A 20,203-nucleotide genomic window follows, 5' to 3' on the forward strand; every position below is an offset into this window, starting at 1 on the left:
AACATGGCAGGTAAGGGGGCTGCTCTGTACATCATAGGCACATGCAGCAAACCAGACACCAGAATACGCATGCATATGTGCAGAAGATAGCATTCGGGTGTGGTTCTCATGGTTGAAGCACAAATGGAAGAAGGGATATAAATGACTGGTGGGACTAGGCCTGGGTGTGATTACACCCCCAGCACAAAATATGGCGAGCAGGAGTTCTCCCCTCCACAGGCATGTGCAGACCCCAGATTAGGGCTGGCAAATCTCTGGGCCATGGTAGTCGGGCTTGCTGACTGAGAGATTAGAATGACCACAGATTAGAATGGGGATTTGGTCCCTGCGATCAGGGAAGGCCTGACTCACCCATTCCTCACACCCACCAACTTGTGGTCTATTCTTCGGTGGTGTCTGTCATCTTGGCCAGACTGCACTCAGCATGGGGACAGGGACGTCTTGGTCACCTGTGTCTACTCCATGTCTACCCTCAAGCCCTACAAGGAGCAGGCTCTCAGAGCACACTTCCCACAGGGACTCAATGGTGTGCTGGCCCCATGGCTGGGGATAGCCATCCCTCTTCCACACTGTCCCCGGGGGAAGCCAGACAAGATCTGGGCCTGCGGATGTCAGGTAAGGCTCCCTGCTGGGAAATCCCTGAGTGATAAATAAACGAAACCAAGAGCTCTGGGAGGGTGGGCGGCTGTCCCTGACACCACAGGGGAGGAGGCTGAGCTGTGCAGTAAGTAAGGCCGGGCACGTCTGCGGCCCCAACAGCAACCTGGCTCTTTCCTCGCGGGGCTGGAGGTCAAGGCCATGTGCCTCTCAGGTCAGCATCCAACGGGGACTTCTCTGTGTCTGCTCCAAAAACAGGGGACATAGGGAGTCACTGTCCACATTTTGAAACCCACATCTTCTGCAGTCTGAGGAAGCACAGGAAGGGCGGTCCCTTTTTTTGTTTGTTTCTTCTAACTAGAATGCCTGAGATAGTGTGAAATTTGTTAGCTCCATGCAACTAGCACACAGAAGGCACCACCTTAGGAGCTATGTAAAGGGAAGCTCAGCCTTAGGAGCTGTGGAAAGAGAACAGAAGAAGGGAGCCGGCAGTTCTGCACCCTCCTGGTTCCAAGTTATAGGCTAAGCACCTTACATGTTAGCTCAAGCAGTCCTCACAACAGCATTTCGTGAACCTGGAAACTGAGCCTCAAAGGAGTTGAATACCTTGCCTAAAGCCTTATGACCTTAAGCCTATATCTACCTGGCTCCAAAGCCCTTTACATAAATTCCTATTGCCAATGCACATTCTCTGTCCCCAAAGAGCCTCTCAGCCAGCAGGTGAAGGATCAGTGTGTAGATAACTGTAACCCAGAGAGAGTATGCTTGATGCCACTACAGAAACACAGATGAAATGCCATGGGGTTACCAGGAGGGTGAGGAGAGATGGCCTGCGGTCAGCATCTGAAGACAGCTCCTGGAGAGAAATGGGGTTTCTCTCCAGTTGGAAGAGGGTAAAGTGTTGGCAAGTGAGGATGTGTGGGGAGGGCTCTCCTGGCAGAAGGTACAGCATGGGCAAATGTTGGGAGGCTGGGAAACCTGACATGTGATGGGGGATTGGCTATGCATGGTGCAGGCGCCATGGTCCAGGCCCTCAGACCAGGGCGACGCACGTGGCTGTGCTTAACTCAGGTGCAATGCAGGAGATGGCCAAGGCCAAGCATAAAACCTGGCTTAGCCTGGCTCTTCATGGAAACAGCCCCCTTCATCATCCTCCTAATCATGGAAGGTGCCTGAGTGGAAAGGAGACAGGCGAGATGGGAGCCTGCTTTCACTTTCATGGAGTTCAGCTCTTTTTGACTTATAGGTAAACTGTATTCGGAGAGGGAAACCAAGAGCAGACGCAAGTTTCCTGGTCCCTGGCTGGCTCCCTGTCACCCCCCTCAAACTCAAATTCCTCACAAACAGTCATGTTCTAAGGGCCTCCTGTCCAGACTATTCAAGTACTTTTGTTTAAATCCAGAGTTCAAGAGCTGGCTCTTAGCTGACGTAGCCACCTCCCTGCTTCTGCAAGAAGAAGCCACTTCCCTTTATCAACATTTGACCCCCACCTCAGCTATCAGTGGGGAGACCAAAGAACACAAGCACGGGGCCAAGGCATGGTGTGCTCCAGCATGTCCCTGCAGCTGCTTGGCCGCTGCCCACTGTGCCCTGTGGCCGGGGCTGGAGCTGGGGCTGCCGGCATTACTGTCTCGGCCTCCCCTCCTGCTGGAGGAATGTGGTGGCTGCTCACCGAGTGAGAATTACTTAAGCTGGATATCAGGGTGGGATCAGATGTTAAATTCCTTCTTTGTCTTTTCAAAACCCACCGGGTTCTGACAGTGTCAGCAGTCTGAAGCCTTGGGTGTGCTGTTGGATGGAGAGGCCTGTGTGTGGGGTATGGTGTTGTGATTGGATGCATTGGAGGCAGGCAGGCCTGGGCTCTGCGACCTGGGGCAGGCAACTGCACCTCCCAGTGTCTACTGTGAAAAAAATGAGGAAGACAACACTTACTGTGTAGGTTTGAGGATTACATAAGATAATGAAATGGGTCTGGCCAGTTACTGGGCACAGAATGGAGGCCCCCATCACTGTTAAAGCTCCATTTCCATTAACCCAGAAAAATGAAGCCCACCCAACCCAAACCTGACTATGCTAAATGATGCAAAGTTTATCATAATTTCCACATAGTTAGCAAACATATGGCATAAAAAGGCATCCTCTTACAATGTTTAACCATTCCAATTCCACATTTTTCCAAAATGAAAATCAATTGCTATGGGTTTTGATCCATTTAGATTGCTTTGTTAAGAGCCACCCTTGTACAGGGCTCTACACTCAGTGGTGAAGATGACGATCAAATGCACAGATGAAGACTGGGCACAGTGGCTCATGCCTGTAATCCTAGCACTTTGGGAGGCCGAGGCAGGCGGATCACTTGGGGTCGGGAGTTTGAGACCAGCCTGGCCAACATGGTGAAACCCCATCTCCACTAAAAATACAAAACCTAGCCAGGCATGATGGCACATGCCTGTAGTCTCGGCTACTCGGGAGGCTGAGTCACGAGTATCACTTGAACCCAGAAGGTGGAGGTTGCAGTGAGCTGAGATTGTGCCACTGCACTCCAGCCTGGGTGACAGAGTAAGACCCCATCTCAAAAAAAAAAAAAAAAAAAAAGCACAGACGTAATGAAGTCTGCCCATAGGGAGGTCAGGTTCTGGTAAGGAAGACAAAAAAATAATCCCCCAAACAAGCCAATGGACAAATAAATAAAACTGAAATAGCTGCTGTGAAGGAAAACAAGGGACTTAGAAAGAGGCTGGGGTGACTTTCCTAGGTAGAGTGACCACTGAGGGCATCCCTGAGACAACATGAGTGGAAAGCTGAAGGATAAGATGTCAGTCACGTGAAGAGTGAAGGAAAGGCATTCCCTCAGGGGAACAGCACGTGCAAAGGCCCTGAGGTGGGGAAAAGCATGTTCAAGGAACCAGAAGAAGGCCAGCATAACTCAAGAGTAGTGTCCACATGAGGATGAGACGGGGCCAGGTATATAGATAGCATGAAGCTATTTATGTCTTCAGAATGGCTTGGAGTAAAGTAAGAGTAAAAGCACAGAGACCAGCAAGAAAATGACTGCAATGGTCAGAATGGGAGATGGGGTGACCTAGTTCAGGGGGAAAGGAAAGAAGAGAGAAAGGAGGGGCTGAATGTATGGAGTTGGACTGAGGGAAGAGCTAAGGATGTTTCTTGGTTTCTGGCCTGGGCAAACAGGTGGATGGTGACGTGAGGAGAACTGGGGGCTGGGAAAGGAGAATCAGGCATTCTGCATTTGAGGGCTGTGGGGCACTGATGTGGCAGTGTGGCATAGCTGCTGGTTGTTACATAGGTGTTTAGCCCGGTACCCAATAGTTATATTTCCCTCCTCCCACTGTCCACCCTCAAGTAGACCCCAGTGGGCTACTACCCCAGCGGGGTAAAAGCAAGTGTGGAGCAGGATGGACAGTCTGGGCTGGAGTCGTCCCATGGGTAGGATTATCCAGGGAGACATCACAGGGAGGAGAGAAGGCAGCCAAGGGGAGGGGGGCCTGGGGCATCATCCATGGTGGCTTGTAGAAGAAGGCAGAAGAGGAGAAACCAGCAGAGGAGGCCAGAAATGGGAAGAAAGCCAGGAGTAGGTGATGTTCTGAAAGGAACGAGGAGAGTGTGCAGGAAGGAGTGGGGGTTAAGAGTTCTATCCACATACGTGGCATAAATTTGGAGTCCTATGTCTATTTGCGCAAACATAGCAATGCCTTCAATAGGAAGGTTCGGTGGTCAGAGAGGCCCCACTCTTAGATACTTGAAAGGCAGAATGTCAGGCACATGTTTTCTCAGAGGCATGACAAACTATTATTCCCTCTTGAAAAGTAACTCAAGGGCCTCTTTCCTTGAATAGAACACTGCCTGCTCTATTCTTTCCTAGGGCTGAAGCAAGATATGAGAGCCCTGTGGAGAGAGGAGGTGTGTTCTCTCTCACCTCAGCTGAACCTGGGTTCAGGAAGCCACGACTCCTCCATGTGAATCCCGGTTCTCTCATTCATCGCCTGTGTGGCAGGGAGGTACCAAGCCTCACTACACTCACCTGTAACATGAAGATGATGATGCCTACCTCCTCCGACTACTGTGCAGATTCAATAGTGCATCGGACAAGGCTTCCCATATGTTTGGCACACAGTAGGTGCTCAATACACAGCAGCTAACAGTCACGATGTGCATGACACTGTTACTAGGGTGGCCACCCTCTCGGGCTCCCGGGTCACCCTAAATCCCTCTCTCCTCACCATGTCTATCCAAAGCATCGGCACTCGTCAAACAACTGTCTCCTCAAGTTGCCCCCTATTTTAAATTTCCACTGCCCCTGCCCACATTCTGGCCACATCACCTCCTACTTGGACAATTTTAAAAGCCTCTTGTCTTTGTTTCCAGTTATTTCCCCCATCTGTCTCTTCTGCATACCTGGGCTACTAAAGTGGTTTTTTGAAACACTGCTCTGCCTAAAATCCTCAAAGTCATCCTCGCTTACCTTTCTTTTTACTGTATGTATGTATGTATGTATGTATGTATGTATGTATGTATGTGAGACAGAGTCTTGCTCTTGTTGCCCAGGCTGGAGTACAATGGCACGATCTTGGCTCACTGCAACCTCTGCCTCCCGGGTTCAAGCGATTCTCTTGCCTCAGTCTCCAGAGTAGCTGGGATTACAGGCACCTGCCCCCACACCCGGCTAATTTTTGTATTTTTAGTAGAGATGGAGTTTTGCCATGTTGGCTAGGCTGGTCTTGAACTCCTGACCTCATGAGCGGCCCACCTTGGCCTCCCAAAGTGCTGGATTATGGGCATGAGCCACCCCGCCCGGCCGCTTACCTTTTTATTGGTTGATTGATTGATTGAGACAGAGTCTCACTCTGTCACCCAGACCGAAGTGCAGTGGTGCAATCTTCGCACACTGCAACCTCTACCTCCCAGGTTCAAGCTATTCCCCTGCCTCCCAAGTAGCTGGGACTACAGGTGCGTGCCACCATGCCTGGCTAATTTTTGTATTTTTAGTAGAGGCAAGGTTTTGCCACATTGGCCAGGCTGGTCTTGAATTCCTGGCCTCAAGTGATCTGCCCACCTTGGCCTCCCAAAGTGCTGGGATTATAGGAATGAGCCACCGCACCTGGTCTTCATTTACCTTTAAATGACTGAGGAGAGAATCTATGTTCTTTAGCATGGGTTAAGAGGCCTTTCATAACGTGGCTGTACCAGGCTCATTTATCACCACTGCCCACCTCCTCCAAGTCAGCCAGTGCCACTCCAGCCACTAGCAACTGCTTAGGATTCTCCCTCTTGTAACTCTAGGGCTGCCCCTTCAGTCTAGAATGTTCACTTATTTATTCTATGCTCGTCCTTTAAGACCCATCCCAGTTGTTCTCTCCCCTGGAACAATTCCTCCCTCTTCCCCATGCAGTTATCCTCTCCAGCCTCTGTGCTCTGCAATCTTTTTCTTCATGACCCGTTAGAGTTCTTATCCTATTACATAGTACTTATTTACTGATGCGTGTCTGTCTTCCCTACTAGACTGTGAGCGACTTCCTAGCAGGGGCCCTGAGTGAGGCCACAGGTAGCACCTTGCAGCCTGCCTGGCATATAGTAGGACTAATGTCCTGCCAGCCACATCCACAGGTGCCCAGACTATGCACCAGCTTTAAGTGGGCACTGGCAGTATGTACCTGCTGGAAGCTCTCACGCAGATGGCTCTGATCCTCAGGGTGGCAGAATTCCAAAATGTCCTTTCCCAGAAGATCCTAAATAAAAGAGACAAGCTTTAGTAATCCCAGATCCATTTGTAATTATTTGCATACTTACTGTGAGACAACTGTTCATTTCCATCTCCTTTAACATCTCCTTTAACTCATCTCCTTTAGCCTGTCCCACCCAAGATTTGAAAAAAAAGTGAATGCAAAATTTCCCTGGGAGCCATCAAGGAACTGGCTTCTTGGTATTCATTCTAAGTTCCTTTGGCATGATCAATATCAATTTCTAATTTTGCTAAGGCACAATCAGTAGCTTCAGAATGCAATTTTATTTTTGTTTGTCTTGGAGAGGCAAACTGCAATAAACATATTTTAATAACATAAAAAGAAAGCAAAATAATAGCCTGAGGACAGATGTGTTGCTTATGAAAACTGGAATTGTTTAAATGTGGAAATTGTAGCTCTCCTGTGGCTAAAGAAATGAGGTTATCATAAAATAACTGTACTTGTTAAAAGCCTGTTTACTATCTACCATCATTAGTCTATGCTACATTCAAAGGACATAGCATTAGTCCAAAAAAAAGTGTGTTTCACAATGAAACTGATCAGAATAAGATAAACTGTTTACAGAAAACTTCAAAAGTGTTGTAGTAAAGTGGTCCAGTTAAAAGTGTATTTTAAAAATTTATTTTATGTTTTTTATTTTTCGAGATGGAGTTTCACTCTTGTGCCCCAGGCTGGAGTGCAATGGCGTGATCTTGGCTCATTGCAACCTCTGCCTCCCGGGTTCAAGCAATTCTCCTGCCTCAGCCTCCTGAGTAGCTGGGATTACAGGCACCTGCCACCATGCACAGCTAATTTTGTATTTTAGTACAAACGGGTTTTTCCATATTGGTCAGGCTGGTCTTGAACTCTCAGCCTCAGGTGATCNTGGAGTGCAATGGCGTGATCTTGGCTCATTGCAACCTCTGCCTCCCGGGTTCAAGCAATTCTCCTGCCTCAGCCTCCTGAGTAGCTGGGATTACAGGCACCTGCCACCATGCACAGCTAATTTTTGTATTTTTAGTACAGACAGGGTTTCACCTGTTGGTCAGGCTGGTCTCTAACTCCTGACCTCAAGTGATCCACCCGCCTCAGCCTCCCAAAGTGCTGGGATTACAGGCATGAGCCACCATGCCTGGTCAGAAAGTGTTTTAAACAGCAAAAGATTTAAACTAACTCACTGATCACAATCCAAATCGGCAAATGGCCTAAGTGAATGCTGACACTGGCAGTGGAGGGGAAGTCCTATCTGCGTGCCAAGGAGCAACTGGATGCCCATGGGAGGTGCCACTGGATAAATGGGTCTGGCTGCCATCAGAGGTTGGGGTGAACCTGGAAACAAATCCATTTCTCCCTTTATTCCATCCAAGAATCCCGAGGTTTACATAAATCTAGACATGCAGAATCATATGCAGGGTCTTAATAGTTCTAGTTTGAACTGCTTCTAATCCTAAAATACACATGCCATTAAAATACTCATATATACATATCTCAAAACTTTGTTCCTCAGAATAAACATCTTTTTTCTTTATAAAAAAGCTTTTTTATTTTTAAATAAATTTAAATCTACAAAGAGTTGATATACAACACACTGCTATATATCCTTTATGTATATTCAATAATTATCAATATATTGCCACATTTGCATTTTTCTTTCTTCATATATATGTATAGGTTCATACATAAGCATGTATATACTTAATTTCTTACTGAACCATTTGAAATTAAGTTGTAGACATCATGGACTTCTCCTCAAAGTATTTTAGCATGTATCTCATAAAAATGAGATTATCTTACAGAATGACAATGTGCTATCATGTGCTATACCAAACCTAAGAAAATCAATAATTATTCAATGACATCACTCAATATTCTGTACATATTAACATTTCAATTGTCTCCCAAATGACTTTTCTATCAATCTGTCTTCAGGCCCAGGACACAATTAAGACCCTTATGTGGCATATTATTATTTTATCTGTTTGGTCTATTTTAATCTGGGACAATTGCTCCTGCCTTTTTGTTCCTCATGACATTGACTTTTTAAAAGAGTCTAGAACACAGACCTAAAGACGTGCCACCTATATAAAAAAAGGTTTCCAAATGCACTTGAGAAACAAGAGGTTAGGCAAAATTAGGCAGGCATCTTTACCAGGTTTTGCAGAGTCTTCCACATTAATGAGCTTTGTAATGAACATTAATTAATAAGAAAGCCCCTTTTAATAGAACATCTTAACTCCAGTTTGTGAAAAATCAACTAGAGAAACATAACAGTGAGGGCAAAGAAGAAAGAGTCCATGTTAAGTGGCACAGGTGTTTACAATGTCCTTTCTTGCCTTGGAAGGATATCTATCATTCTATGCAGGCAGGGTATATCGGTCTTTATGATGTTTCTCCACATGGCCATTGTGTTGTATCTCAAATGAGGTAAGAATGTTTTTAAAGCAATTAAATCTCTAGTCAATTGCCATGAGCTCAAAACTATCTACTGACCTGGGGTTGGTAGCCAATCACACTGATACATCTTGGATCCACAAATGTGATGATTCCATCAGAGTTATGCCGGGATAAGAACTCTGTGGGCACTGACATCCCATTCATGTCCATGCATACAGGAGAGCTGGTCACCTGGGATGGGGAAAATCCACAGTTGAGGTGGTGTTGACAGAGATGAGTTGGAGATGGTGACAGAGACGAGAAGAGTAATCCATGTGCATTTCACTTCAAAGATCTTTCCATGTCAATCAGTACAACGACCCTAAAGTGTTCAAACATCTATCCCTGATCACATCTTTAACTGTAACAGTTGGCCACTTTCTTTACATTTCTGAACTTCAGTTGTCTTATCAACCAATGGGAATAATAAAACCTATAATCTCATAGGGTGTTTGTGAGCCTTAAAAGGGATATTGCATGTTAAACCTTGGCAATTGCTCAAGTTGGTGCTCAATAAATGTTAATCCCCTTCTCTTCCCCCACCTTCCCTTTACTAAGGATGACAAACAAGCCTAAGGAACTAGTTACAATACTTGGAGCATATATATTTGTGAATTGAATTTACCCAAATATTCTTTCTTCACCCATGTGCAAGCAATACCCAGCGTAGGTCATACATAGATGAAATTGCCTATTCAATTGTCTGAAAATGGTCAGAACTAGGAAACCAGTGACATGAGAGATTAGTGTATCTGAACCAGGTCTAGTATGTCTCTCCTCTTCAGAATGGGGAAGACCCTCAATGTCCTAGGGAGAATGAACAGTCCAGTTGAATGAGTAGTTACTGTGTGTGCCAGACATTGAGCAAATTTAACTTTCACACAATAAAAGACACATTCCCTGGCCTTGAGGAGCTTGCAGGGATGAGCATGCTCTCAACTTACTACCTGCAACAGACAGTGAAAGAAGAGTAACTGAGGGTAGAGCTCAGTGCTATGAGAGTAGGGAGGAGAGAAGGATTGATTTAGACTAAGATCAGGGAGACATTTTAGTTGGGTCTTGAAAGATGAGCAGATAATGAGGGTAAGGAATATTGAAAGGAGAAGAAGGGGAACAAGGAAATACCAGGCAGAAGAAACAGCCTGTGAACACCCCCAGAGGTGGGGGTTTATGGAAAGGGGAATGGTGCTGGGTGGGAACAAGATGTGAGAGAGGAAGAAGGGAAGGAGATGAGGTTGTAAAGATGAACTTGGACTTTATCCCACAGACCTTGGGGAAACAGTCAAGGGGGTTAAGCAGGGATGTGATGTGAGCAGAATGCAAGTTCATGGCAACTGGCACAAGCATGGGGGATGAACTGATGTGACCCCTCAACTCAGCAAGAACTCTGCTTGCAGCTCACAGTCCCCTTCTCTTCTAGATTTGGCCTCAGCCTCGTCCCAGAGTGAGACACGAAATCCAACAAATATCAAGAACACAGGTGATCAGAATAGGCATCCAAACCAACCGTCTTCTGCACTTTGTGGCAATAAGCCTTCATTTAAGATTAAAAAGACTATCAATTTTTTCTTACCTGGAGTCTCCCAATTGCCACGAGGCAATATTTACTGCCTTGTCCCACATCAGCGTCTTCTTCAGGTATGGTCATTCCTGAAATGGGAAATACCAGTGTCATCAACAATATGCCCAAGGTGAATGGGAAAGAAGAAAAGTGTCCACAATTTTACTTAAGCAATCGAAAATACAGTGAGTGTTGGCCATGCAGGGCTGGGAAGCCAGCCAATGAATTAACCAGTTCCTCACGCAGTTCCTGCTTCTCTCTCCGCCTGATGTCTTTTGACAATTTTACGGTACATTATCATCTCCATCTGTGGATGATGCAGAGGAAATTAAGGAAGATGAAATAGAAATAATTCTTCTGTACATTTGTACAACTTGGACAAAACATTTATTTAGGATACTTCAGTAAGAAGCCAATATGGGTCTTTCAGCTTATGTAAATATCTCTCTTATCTGCTGACAAAGAATGAAACAAAGACCATCACAGGCAAAAGAAACACAAGTAAAAACCACTGAAGCTGGTTACTAACTTGTCAGGCAAGGGAGCGCAACCAGTGTTTCCCCTTGTGGGGGAAAGTCAGGGTTGTTTAAGGGCTAGAAAGGAGACACTGGTGATGGTTATGCTAAGCACTGAAAGCTAGTGCTCCAGATAGAAAGGAACTGGTTAAAATAATCCTCATTGTTCACTGGGGTTAATAAACAGTCGTCTGTTTTGTCCAATGTGGGTCTGGTATCTGGGGTCCCTCACAGTGCAAGGTTCTTGAACATCTGTAGCTGGTTAGAACTGTTGTAGTGAAAACAAGCATTCCTTTTTGATACCTCATAGGCAAATTCTATTAAGTAGAAAATTTCCTTTTACACTGCATGACACTTAAAGCAAATATTTCCACACTGGGTCGGACCAAGGGTTCACAGTGATAGAGTCACACAAGTACAGTGACAGCCCCTCACTCCAGACACTGATAAAGGCATGTTAAACATTACTATGGTTTTGTGAGCCAGAGAAATGCCACCCTCACTACACTACATTCCTGTCTTCTTTCCATTCTTGTTCCATCCACCCTCTGTAGGTGACCAGTCTCTTTTCATTTCTGGTTTATCCTTACTGCATTTCTTTTGCACAAATGTGCAGATACATGTACATTTTCTCATGTCGTCTTCTTTCTTCTATGAAGAGCTGTGTACTGTAAATACTCTTGGACTTCGCTTACTTCACTGAACAGTATGTCCTGGAATTCACTCCATATGCATTCATACAGCTCTTCCTTAATTCTTTCTTATAACTGCACAGTGCTTCATCTTATTGAAGTGCCATGGTTTATTCAACCACTAAACACTGGACATTTAGGTGTTCCCAATATTTTGCAATGAGAAACAATGCTGCAATGAATAACCTTGTACATATGTGTTTTATTATCATCAGAAGTGTATCTTTGGAATGGATCCCTTGAAGTGGGATTGCTGGGTCAAAAGGTAAGCTCATATGTAGTTTTGTTTTGACAAACTTTCTTCCAGAAGGGTTGCACCAATTTGCATTCCCACCAGGAATGTATAGGAAGTCTGCTTCCCCAAAGTCTTGGCCAACATAATGTGCTGTCACGTTATTTAATGTTTGTCAGTCTGACAGGTGATAAATGATTTCTTAGTGTTGTCCTAATTTGCATTTCTCTAATTATGAGTGAGTTTGAACATGACTTTGTATGTTTGAGGACCATTTTTTATATCTGGTTTTTTAGTGAATTCTCTGCTACTGTCTCTTTCCCATTTTTCTATTTAGATCTTTTGCCTGTCCATTTTTAAGAGTTTCCTGTATTTGGGATATTAAATCCTTGTGGTATATGTTATGAATATGTTATTCCAGATGGTCTCCTGTCTTTTGACTTTGTGGTGATTTAAAAATTTCAAAAATTTTATGTGGTAAGATTTATCAACCTTTTATTACCCCTGGAGTCTGAGTCATAGTTAGAAAGCTATTTCTTACACAAAGCTTAAGGAAAAATTCACCCTTGCTTTCCTCTGACACTTTTATGGTTTTATTTTTCACATTTGGATCCCTAAACCATTTGGAGTTATTCTTTTGGGAGTTATGGGATATCAATCTAATTTTATCTTTCTCTAAATGGCTATCCAGTTGCCCCCTCAACATTTTCTTAAATTGCAGTGATTTGAGATGCCAACTTTATCAAATAATTCCCACACGTGTTTGGGTCTAATTTTGGACTGTCTCTTCTATTCCACTGGCCAATTGTCTGTTCAGGCACTAGTACCATACTATTTTAATTATAGAGGCTTTATTGTATGTTTTAATGTCTGGAAGGACTATTCCTTGTATTTTTTCTTGGCTATTCTTGAAGGTATATTTTTCCACAGGAACTTTGGTAGTACCAACTTATCTGACTCCATAAAACAGCTTGATGATATTTTTATTAGGATTACATTACATTTGTAAATTAACCTCAGGAGAACTGACATCTCCTGAAGTTATAATGTTGAGTTATCCTCCCAAGAACAAAGGATGTTTTCTCATTTGTTTAAACCTACTTTTGTGTCTTTCAGGAGTGTTTTCAAATTTTCCTCATATATACTTGTACTTTGTGTACTTATTAAAATTATTCCTAATTATTTAATCCTCTTTTTACTATTGTCAATGTGGCTTTCTCTACCATTATATCCTCTGCTTATTGTTTATGTATATGAAGGCTATTTTCATATATTAACTTAAATTATTTGTTTCAGTTTTATCACCGATTCACTAGGTTTTTCCAGGTGTACTATTATATAATCTGAAAATAGAGATAGTTTTCCTTTTCCTTTGTGCATTCTTTTGCCTCTAATTTCTCTTATTTAGTTGCATGGGATAATAAGTCTATTATAATTTTGAATAGTAGTAGAGATAGTGGGCATTATTGCCTTGTTTCTGATCTTAGTGGAAATGTCTCAGGGCTTTCTCCATTAAATATCACCTTTTGGACTAAGATACAACACGCATGCACACACATTTATCACATTAAGTAATCATCCCTCAATTATTGTTTAGCATTTTTCAAATCTCTTTAATGCCTTGGTTAATAATGGACAGCTTGATTCTAGTATCTGCTCTACACTCAATCTGTTACAATATGTTGTTTTAGTTGAGGTATATAAAGAAAATAGGGTCTCACATAGATATGGAAAAGGGAGAAAAGGGGGAAGCTTTTTCAGAATACTAAGTATATTCTCCTTTGGTATTTTTCCAAGTCTTAAGGGGTAGTTTCCTAAAGGCTAATTGTAATATAAAATCCAGAACTATATGAATGAATTTTTTATACTGTCATATTGTAACATTCAATACAATATTAAAATAAGCTAGTTTGTCTAACACTTTGGATGGATCTTTTACCCATCACATAATTTTACATATTATATATTGGTCATTTGGAAAATAATAGTTCACCATATTATACAGACCTTCTAAATGTTGACACATTGCATTACACAACATTAAAATATCGCACTCGTTAATACCACTATGTATCTCATCAGAAACATCTCTAGATACTGGTCAAAATTATGGTGGTAGACACAAGCTTTCCAAAACTCAAATTTTTATTAGAAAACCTGAATTTTACCACTGACAACAAATACTGTCAACTGTTTTCCTTGAAGTGACAAGTTCAATTTGTTTTTTTTTTTTTGAGAAAATATCTGCCAAATACATAAGTTGTAATAACCTCCATTTGTTTGTTAGTCATTCTTTCAAGCAAAAACTATGTTCCATGGAAAAAACACCTAGTTCAGCTCACGGCCCAGAGGAAGCCTATGTGCTTTCCCCGACACAATCCCCATGCTTTGGTATGTGGAGAAGTCGCTTTATGCATGTTTTCCATTCAGGGCTTAATACAACTCATAAATTTACTGTCTCAACAGGGACATTCTTAAGTGAAGCTGGCATTTAAACATTTTAAAATTATTTTTTAATTGCAAGTGTGTAGTGATAAAGAGTACAACGACCACCAGGACAACTTGGTATCACTGCCTTGATTCACGCTAAGGCCCAGCAAGTTTACCCACCAATGCTTTTTACGCCATCAGTGCAAATGTTGACACACAGAAAGGGGCAAAAACATCTCAGTGTTATTATGAGAACAGTTTTAACTTTGTGTGCCCTTGAAGACATTTCAGAGACTCCCAGGGTCCATGCACCACACCTTGAGAACTGCTGCTGCTCTATGCATTGCCATTCTCCAGAGTTTTATACCTCATCTCATCTTGTCTCTTTTTATATCGTTTTTCCATCGCCTCTATTTTTTTTTTTCTTTTCTGAGACGGCGTTTCAGTCTGTGACCCAGGCTGGAGTGCAATGGTGTGATCTCTGCTCACTGCAACCTCCGCCTCCTGGGTTCAAGCGATTCTCCTGCCTCAACCTCCTGAGTAGCTGGGATTATAGGCACCTGCCACCGCACATGTCTAATTTTTGTACTTTTAGTAGAGACAGGGTTTCACCATCTTGTTCAGGCTGGTCTTGAACTCCTGGCCTCGTGATTCACCTGCCTCGGACTCCCAAAGTGCTGGGATTACAGTCATGAGCCACCGCGCCCAGCCATTGCCTCTATTTCTAACCATACATTTATAAGACCCAAGACTACGTCTCCAGTCAAGATGTTCCTTTGTAGCTCTAGATCTTGCCTTCACTTACCTACTGAAAATGTGTACCTCAGTCTCACAGGTCTTTCAAAATCGTGCCCAAATATTTCTACCAAAACATCCTCCTCTTTCTACTCTCCATGGAAAAGACCACTAGTGACCCATCTCATTTACATTCTCTCCTTCCATGCTAAGGAACCTTGATTCATTCAGAGTGGCAATGTGCCTGCTCCATTAGAGTTAGAAGGTGTTCAGCTGACATGGCTCTGTCCTATCAGATGGATGCAGAAGTCATGAGCATGACTTTTGGGAACACTCCTTTCCATATGAAACACAGGTATGACCGGGGAGCGCTAGCAGCCATCTCGAAAGGCAGGAAAGCCAGGGCCACACAATAAGGATTGTGGAGTGAAAGCTGGCAGAACGAGTCCTTGGTTACATCACAGAGCCATTGTACTAAATCTAGACTGTCTACCTTTGGATATAAAATAGATTTATTTAAGGCCCTGATATTTGGGATTTTCTGTTATATGCAGCAAAACTCAATCATTTACTGGTATGCATCCTAATCTCTATTAGAAGCATCACTACCAGCAGTAACATTTGTCATTTAATTACACTGACCAGCAGCCAAACCTATGTCTTACTTGAAAGAAATCCTCCTTTGTGAGTGATTATGGTGGAGACAATATACTAGCTTCCACTCTGGAAGTCAAAGAAGCTAGATTTTACCTCCCTGCATCCTTCTGGGGTGAAGGGATGGTTCAAATTCAACAGCAGAACAAAGCACAGTGTCCTGAGCAGGCTGCTGCTACTAACAGATATTCCCTGGGCTTCATGCTTCTTTAACCCATGGAAGCTGCCTAGGTTTCTGTTCATTTTCCAAAGCCGGTCCCCTTTGACTGATGGGAGTCATTAACATTTATCTAAGAATTCTCTTTTTGCTTATGACTTCTAGAGTTGTCTTCTGTTATGTATTAGTGACTGCATATCTCAGGTTAGAAATCTTAGAATCATCCTGCACTATTCCTTCCTCTCACCAGTTACACATCAATGGACACCAAACCTGTCTGCTTCAACTTCACAGTTAGCTCTCCAATCATCTGCTCTCTGCCCCGTTGTCTATATCACTCCTAGAAGTTGGCCACACCATTTCTCTGCAGGAAATAAACATAAATCAAAAGTCTTCATTCCGGCACACATGGCTCTTCACGACACTTACCGTGTACCTAAAGTTCCTCCAAACACCAAATACCAGTCAGGACTTACATGAACAGCATGCATGTGCCTTTAAGGATGTCCAGTTTCTTGCTCCTCAGGAATTTAAAGAAATCTGCCCTCTTTCAAGAGGACCAGCTGATTCTAAAATGATGAGTTGGGCTTGGCAGCAGCACACTCAGCTGACTAAAGAGCTGGCTCTGAAAGCACAGAACTAACTTACAGTAGCAGCAGCAAAGCAATAAGGAAGCAGGTGTTCTCCTGCTCAGTAGGTGGACAAGGGTCACTGCCCCAAGGTCTGAGATGAAGGAAGATAGGATTCCACATGGCAATGGAGTTTCAGGGTAGGAAGTGTCCTTAGAGGACACTGAGCCCAACACCCTCATGAGACTTCAATCCCATGTCCATCTATTGCTGCTTGAACTCTTCCAGTGGTGGGGTGGTCACTACACCTCCAGACAACTCAGTCTATCTGTCTCCTTGAAGATTTCACCTGCTGGTCCTGGACTTGCCCTTAGAGTCATACATTCTTCTGCTGTGTAGCCCTTTAGACAAGTGAAGAGTATGACTGAGTTTCTGAGTCTTTTCCGTTCTTGGACAAACATCCTTTCATCATTTAAACTGTTCCTCCTACAAAAATAGTCTGCTTCTCTATATTCTTGTCACATTTCTGAATATGTTTCTGATTGCCTCTATTTCCCTAAAATGTGGTGCCCACAATACTTTAGGTATGATAATTACAGAGGTCTTTCACATCCTCTGGTCTGTCAGCCTGGCTTACTGACAGCAAATGAAGTGCATTCAGGAAGCAAGGTGTGAGTTATGCTGACAGTTCCCCATAACCAGAGCACTTTTATTTAGTTGTTGCTTTTTAAATCACAATGGAGTTATGCTTCTAGCCAAGATGAAATAGCAGATCAGATTTACCTTCTTGTCAGAAACAAACACACGAAAACAAAAGAAAAAAACAAAACAAATACAAGAAATGATGGTTTAGAAGACACTAGAGATCAGGCAATGAACCACAGCAATCCCTGAGAAATGGGTAACAAATAAGACAAGCCGGTGACTGCCCCCAGCTCACAGCCGTAAGAGAGTTCTCCAGCCAGCAACTTAAATTTCACAATGTCTGGCATCAAATAAAAAATTACCAGGCATGCAACAAAGCTGGAAAATACAACCCATAATGAAGGAAAACAGACCAAGCTGCCAAAACATGATGCAGAACTGACACAGATTTTAGAATTAGCAAACAAACACATTAATACAGTTAATATAACTGTATTCCATATGTTCTAACAGTTAAGTAGAGCTATGGAAGAGGCAAAAAGACCCAAAGCAAACTTCTGGAGATGAAAGCTACAATGTCTGACATTTTTAAAATGTACTAGATGGGGCTGGGTGTGGTGGCTCACGTCTGTAATTCCAGCACTTTGGCAGGCCAAAGTGGGCAGATCACTTGAGGTCACGAGTTCGAGACTAGCCTGGCCAACATGGTGAAACTCCATTTCTACTAAAAATACAAAAATTAGCTGGGCATGGTGGCACGTGCCTGTAATCCCAGCTACTCAGGAGGCTGAGGCAGGAGAATTGCTTAAACCCGGGAGGTGGAGATTGCAGTGAGCTAAGATCAGGCCACTGTACTCCAGCCTGGGCAGCAAAGCGAGACTCCATCTCAAAAATAAAATAAAATAATAAAAAATTAAAATGTACTAGAGGGTATTAATTGCATATTAGACAAGGTAGATGACATAGTAAACTTGACATAACAATGGAAACAATCCAAAATGAACCATAGAAAGTAGTAAAAAGTTCTTTTTCAATAAAATGAGTATCAGTGATCTCATTGGAAAACCTGAAGTGGCCTAATACACTTAAAGTGTGTGAAGGAGGAGGGGAGGAACATGGAAAAACATTTGAAGAAATAATGGTTGAAAATTTTCCAAATTTGATACAAAGTATAAATCTTTGATAGAAAGTATAAAGTGGACTGACATCCCATCATGACGTGGGATACTGTCAGCTTGAAATGAGAATGAGCTCACACAGAAATGCCCACTGTGGCAGGGGCTGAAATGAGTTGGGCCACATGGATATGAAAGTGGAAGTGGACACCACAAGGACTTGTTAGAGTGATCTAATCTCTCTGACCCTCTGTTACCTTATACATAAAATGGATATCAGAATGCTCACCTTATGGGATGCTAGAAAGATGTGTGTGGAGCACCCTCCCGAGCCCTGAATGTCAGCTTCCTTCTCATTTACCTGATCTGCTTCCCCAGTTGCTGGTATACAAGTATGTTTATGGGCAAAGAAGGCAAGAGGCACAAATGCACTTTTCTTTTCTTTCTTTCTTTCTTTTTTTTTTTTTTGACCGGATCTGGCTCTGTTACCCAGGCTGGAGTGCAGTGGCGCGATCTTGGTTCACTGCAGTCTTGACCTCCCAGGCTCAAGCCATCCTCCTATGTCTGCCTCCTGAGTAGCTGGGACCACAGGCACGTGCCACTACACTGGCTAATCTTTTTGTATTTGTAGAGATGGGGTTTCACCATGTTGCCCAGGCTGGCACAAATGCACTTTTGCCATGCTTAGGAATCAGAAATCAATGCCACAGGTCAGACAGGAAGCAGAGAAAATAGCATAAAGAACCCTCTAATCTAGCTGGCATAAAGAAAATGATGTTCTTCTCAGTCCTATCCTTTGGAGGGATCTTTCAGTATTAGGGTCCGATTGGCTAAAACTTGAGACCATCTACCTAGAGATAACAAACTCCAGTTCCTTCATTTATTCCTCATTCAGTGAGCATTGATGGAGAACTTCCGCAGACTTTTTTTAAATACCCACACATTTTCTTTATATTCCTTCAATCAAGGGTTTAAGTTAGATTCCTTTGCAAATATTTTGTCCAAAAAAATACAGTGGAAGTGACACTATGTGACTTCTAGACTAGCAGCTCAGATATTGAGGAGCAGAAATATGCCATCCTACCGCACCCTGTCTAATTCCTAACACACAAAATCTATGAATATAATAAAATAGTGGTGGTTTTATGCAAATCAATAAAAAAATAATTCTCAATTGTAAGGTTCATCAGCCTAGAAGTGGATAGAAAGAGACTTGATGGGGGCCCTAAGATACCAGTCCTTTAAGCACATAAGGGAGCTCATTTGTAAGAATGCATTTTAATCAACCCAGTAGAATAATGTTAAAATAACAAGCTGGCTTTACTGAAGTGTAGTGGGAAAGCTGCAACTTATTAAAAAGTTTTGTTTAGTTGTGAATGAGATTCAAGTGTGTGTATGTAAAATTTCCAGAATATCTTCAGTAAATCCAAATTCATTAAAGGAATGAATGCTTTACATGCCTAAATGTGATGTTCTCAGGACACTGGGCTCAGCTTCCCTATGGAAGGGATGTCATCTAAGTTAGAACGGCCAGCATTTGTAAAGGAGGCCCTGACACCAACCCTCACCAGCAGCCACAGAGATCCAACTGCCAGTGAACCTGTGGCCATTGCCACTCATGTGACCAGGATCTTGACGGATGACTGCAGGAAGGCAGTAGGGGAGGGCTCTGGCATTAGCAGGTGGAAAAGATTTAGGATTAAGTTCACACATTCTACTTGTGTCAAAATGCCTCTATGACAGGGCAGGACTGTGCAATCTCCATATTGTCATCTGGATATTGGATGTTTTTCTATCTTCCAAGCATTGCTTGCACAATACCCTCAAACAGTAATGACCTTTAAAAATGGTTTGTACTCTTACTACTCAATAATAAAAACACAATATCCTCAATTTAAAAATGGTCAAGATGGATTAAAGATTTAAATGTAAGACCTAGAAGAAAATCCTAGGAAACACCATTCTGGACATCAGCCTTGGGAAAGAATTTATGACTAAGTTCCAAAAAGCAATTGCAACAAACAAGTTAATAAGTAGGACCTAATTAAAAGAAAGAGTTTTTGCAAAGAAAATGAAACTATCAAGAGTAGGCAGACAGCCTACAGAATGAGAGAAAATATTTGCAAACTA

General features: G+C 42.9%; 1 protein-coding gene across 6 annotated transcripts in view; it reads right to left on the minus strand.

The window, feature by feature from the left end:
- Positions 1-20,203, minus strand: part of ARNT2 (aryl hydrocarbon receptor nuclear translocator 2) — a 155,228-nt gene that overhangs the window by 40,804 nt on the left and 94,221 nt on the right. For all 6 annotated transcript variants that reach the window (XR_001888147.1, XR_001888146.1, XM_017886857.1 and 3 more), the window contains 3 exons: positions 10,342-10,418; positions 8,826-8,960; positions 6,267-6,341 (listed from right to left, as the gene is read on the minus strand). Coding sequence is in view for 4 of the 6 variants with exons in the window: in XM_017886857.1 (XP_017742346.1) it covers positions 6,267-6,341; positions 8,826-8,960; positions 10,342-10,418 (287 nt within the window). In the remaining 2 variants the exon portion in view is untranslated. The remainder of the gene's footprint in view (positions 1-6,266; positions 6,342-8,825; positions 8,961-10,341; positions 10,419-20,203) is intronic.

Source organism: Rhinopithecus bieti, unplaced genomic scaffold, assembly GCF_001698545.2.
Source record: "Rhinopithecus bieti isolate Rb0 unplaced genomic scaffold, ASM169854v2 scaffold_15087, whole genome shotgun sequence".
Lineage (NCBI taxonomy): Eukaryota > Metazoa > Chordata > Mammalia > Primates > Cercopithecidae > Rhinopithecus > Rhinopithecus bieti.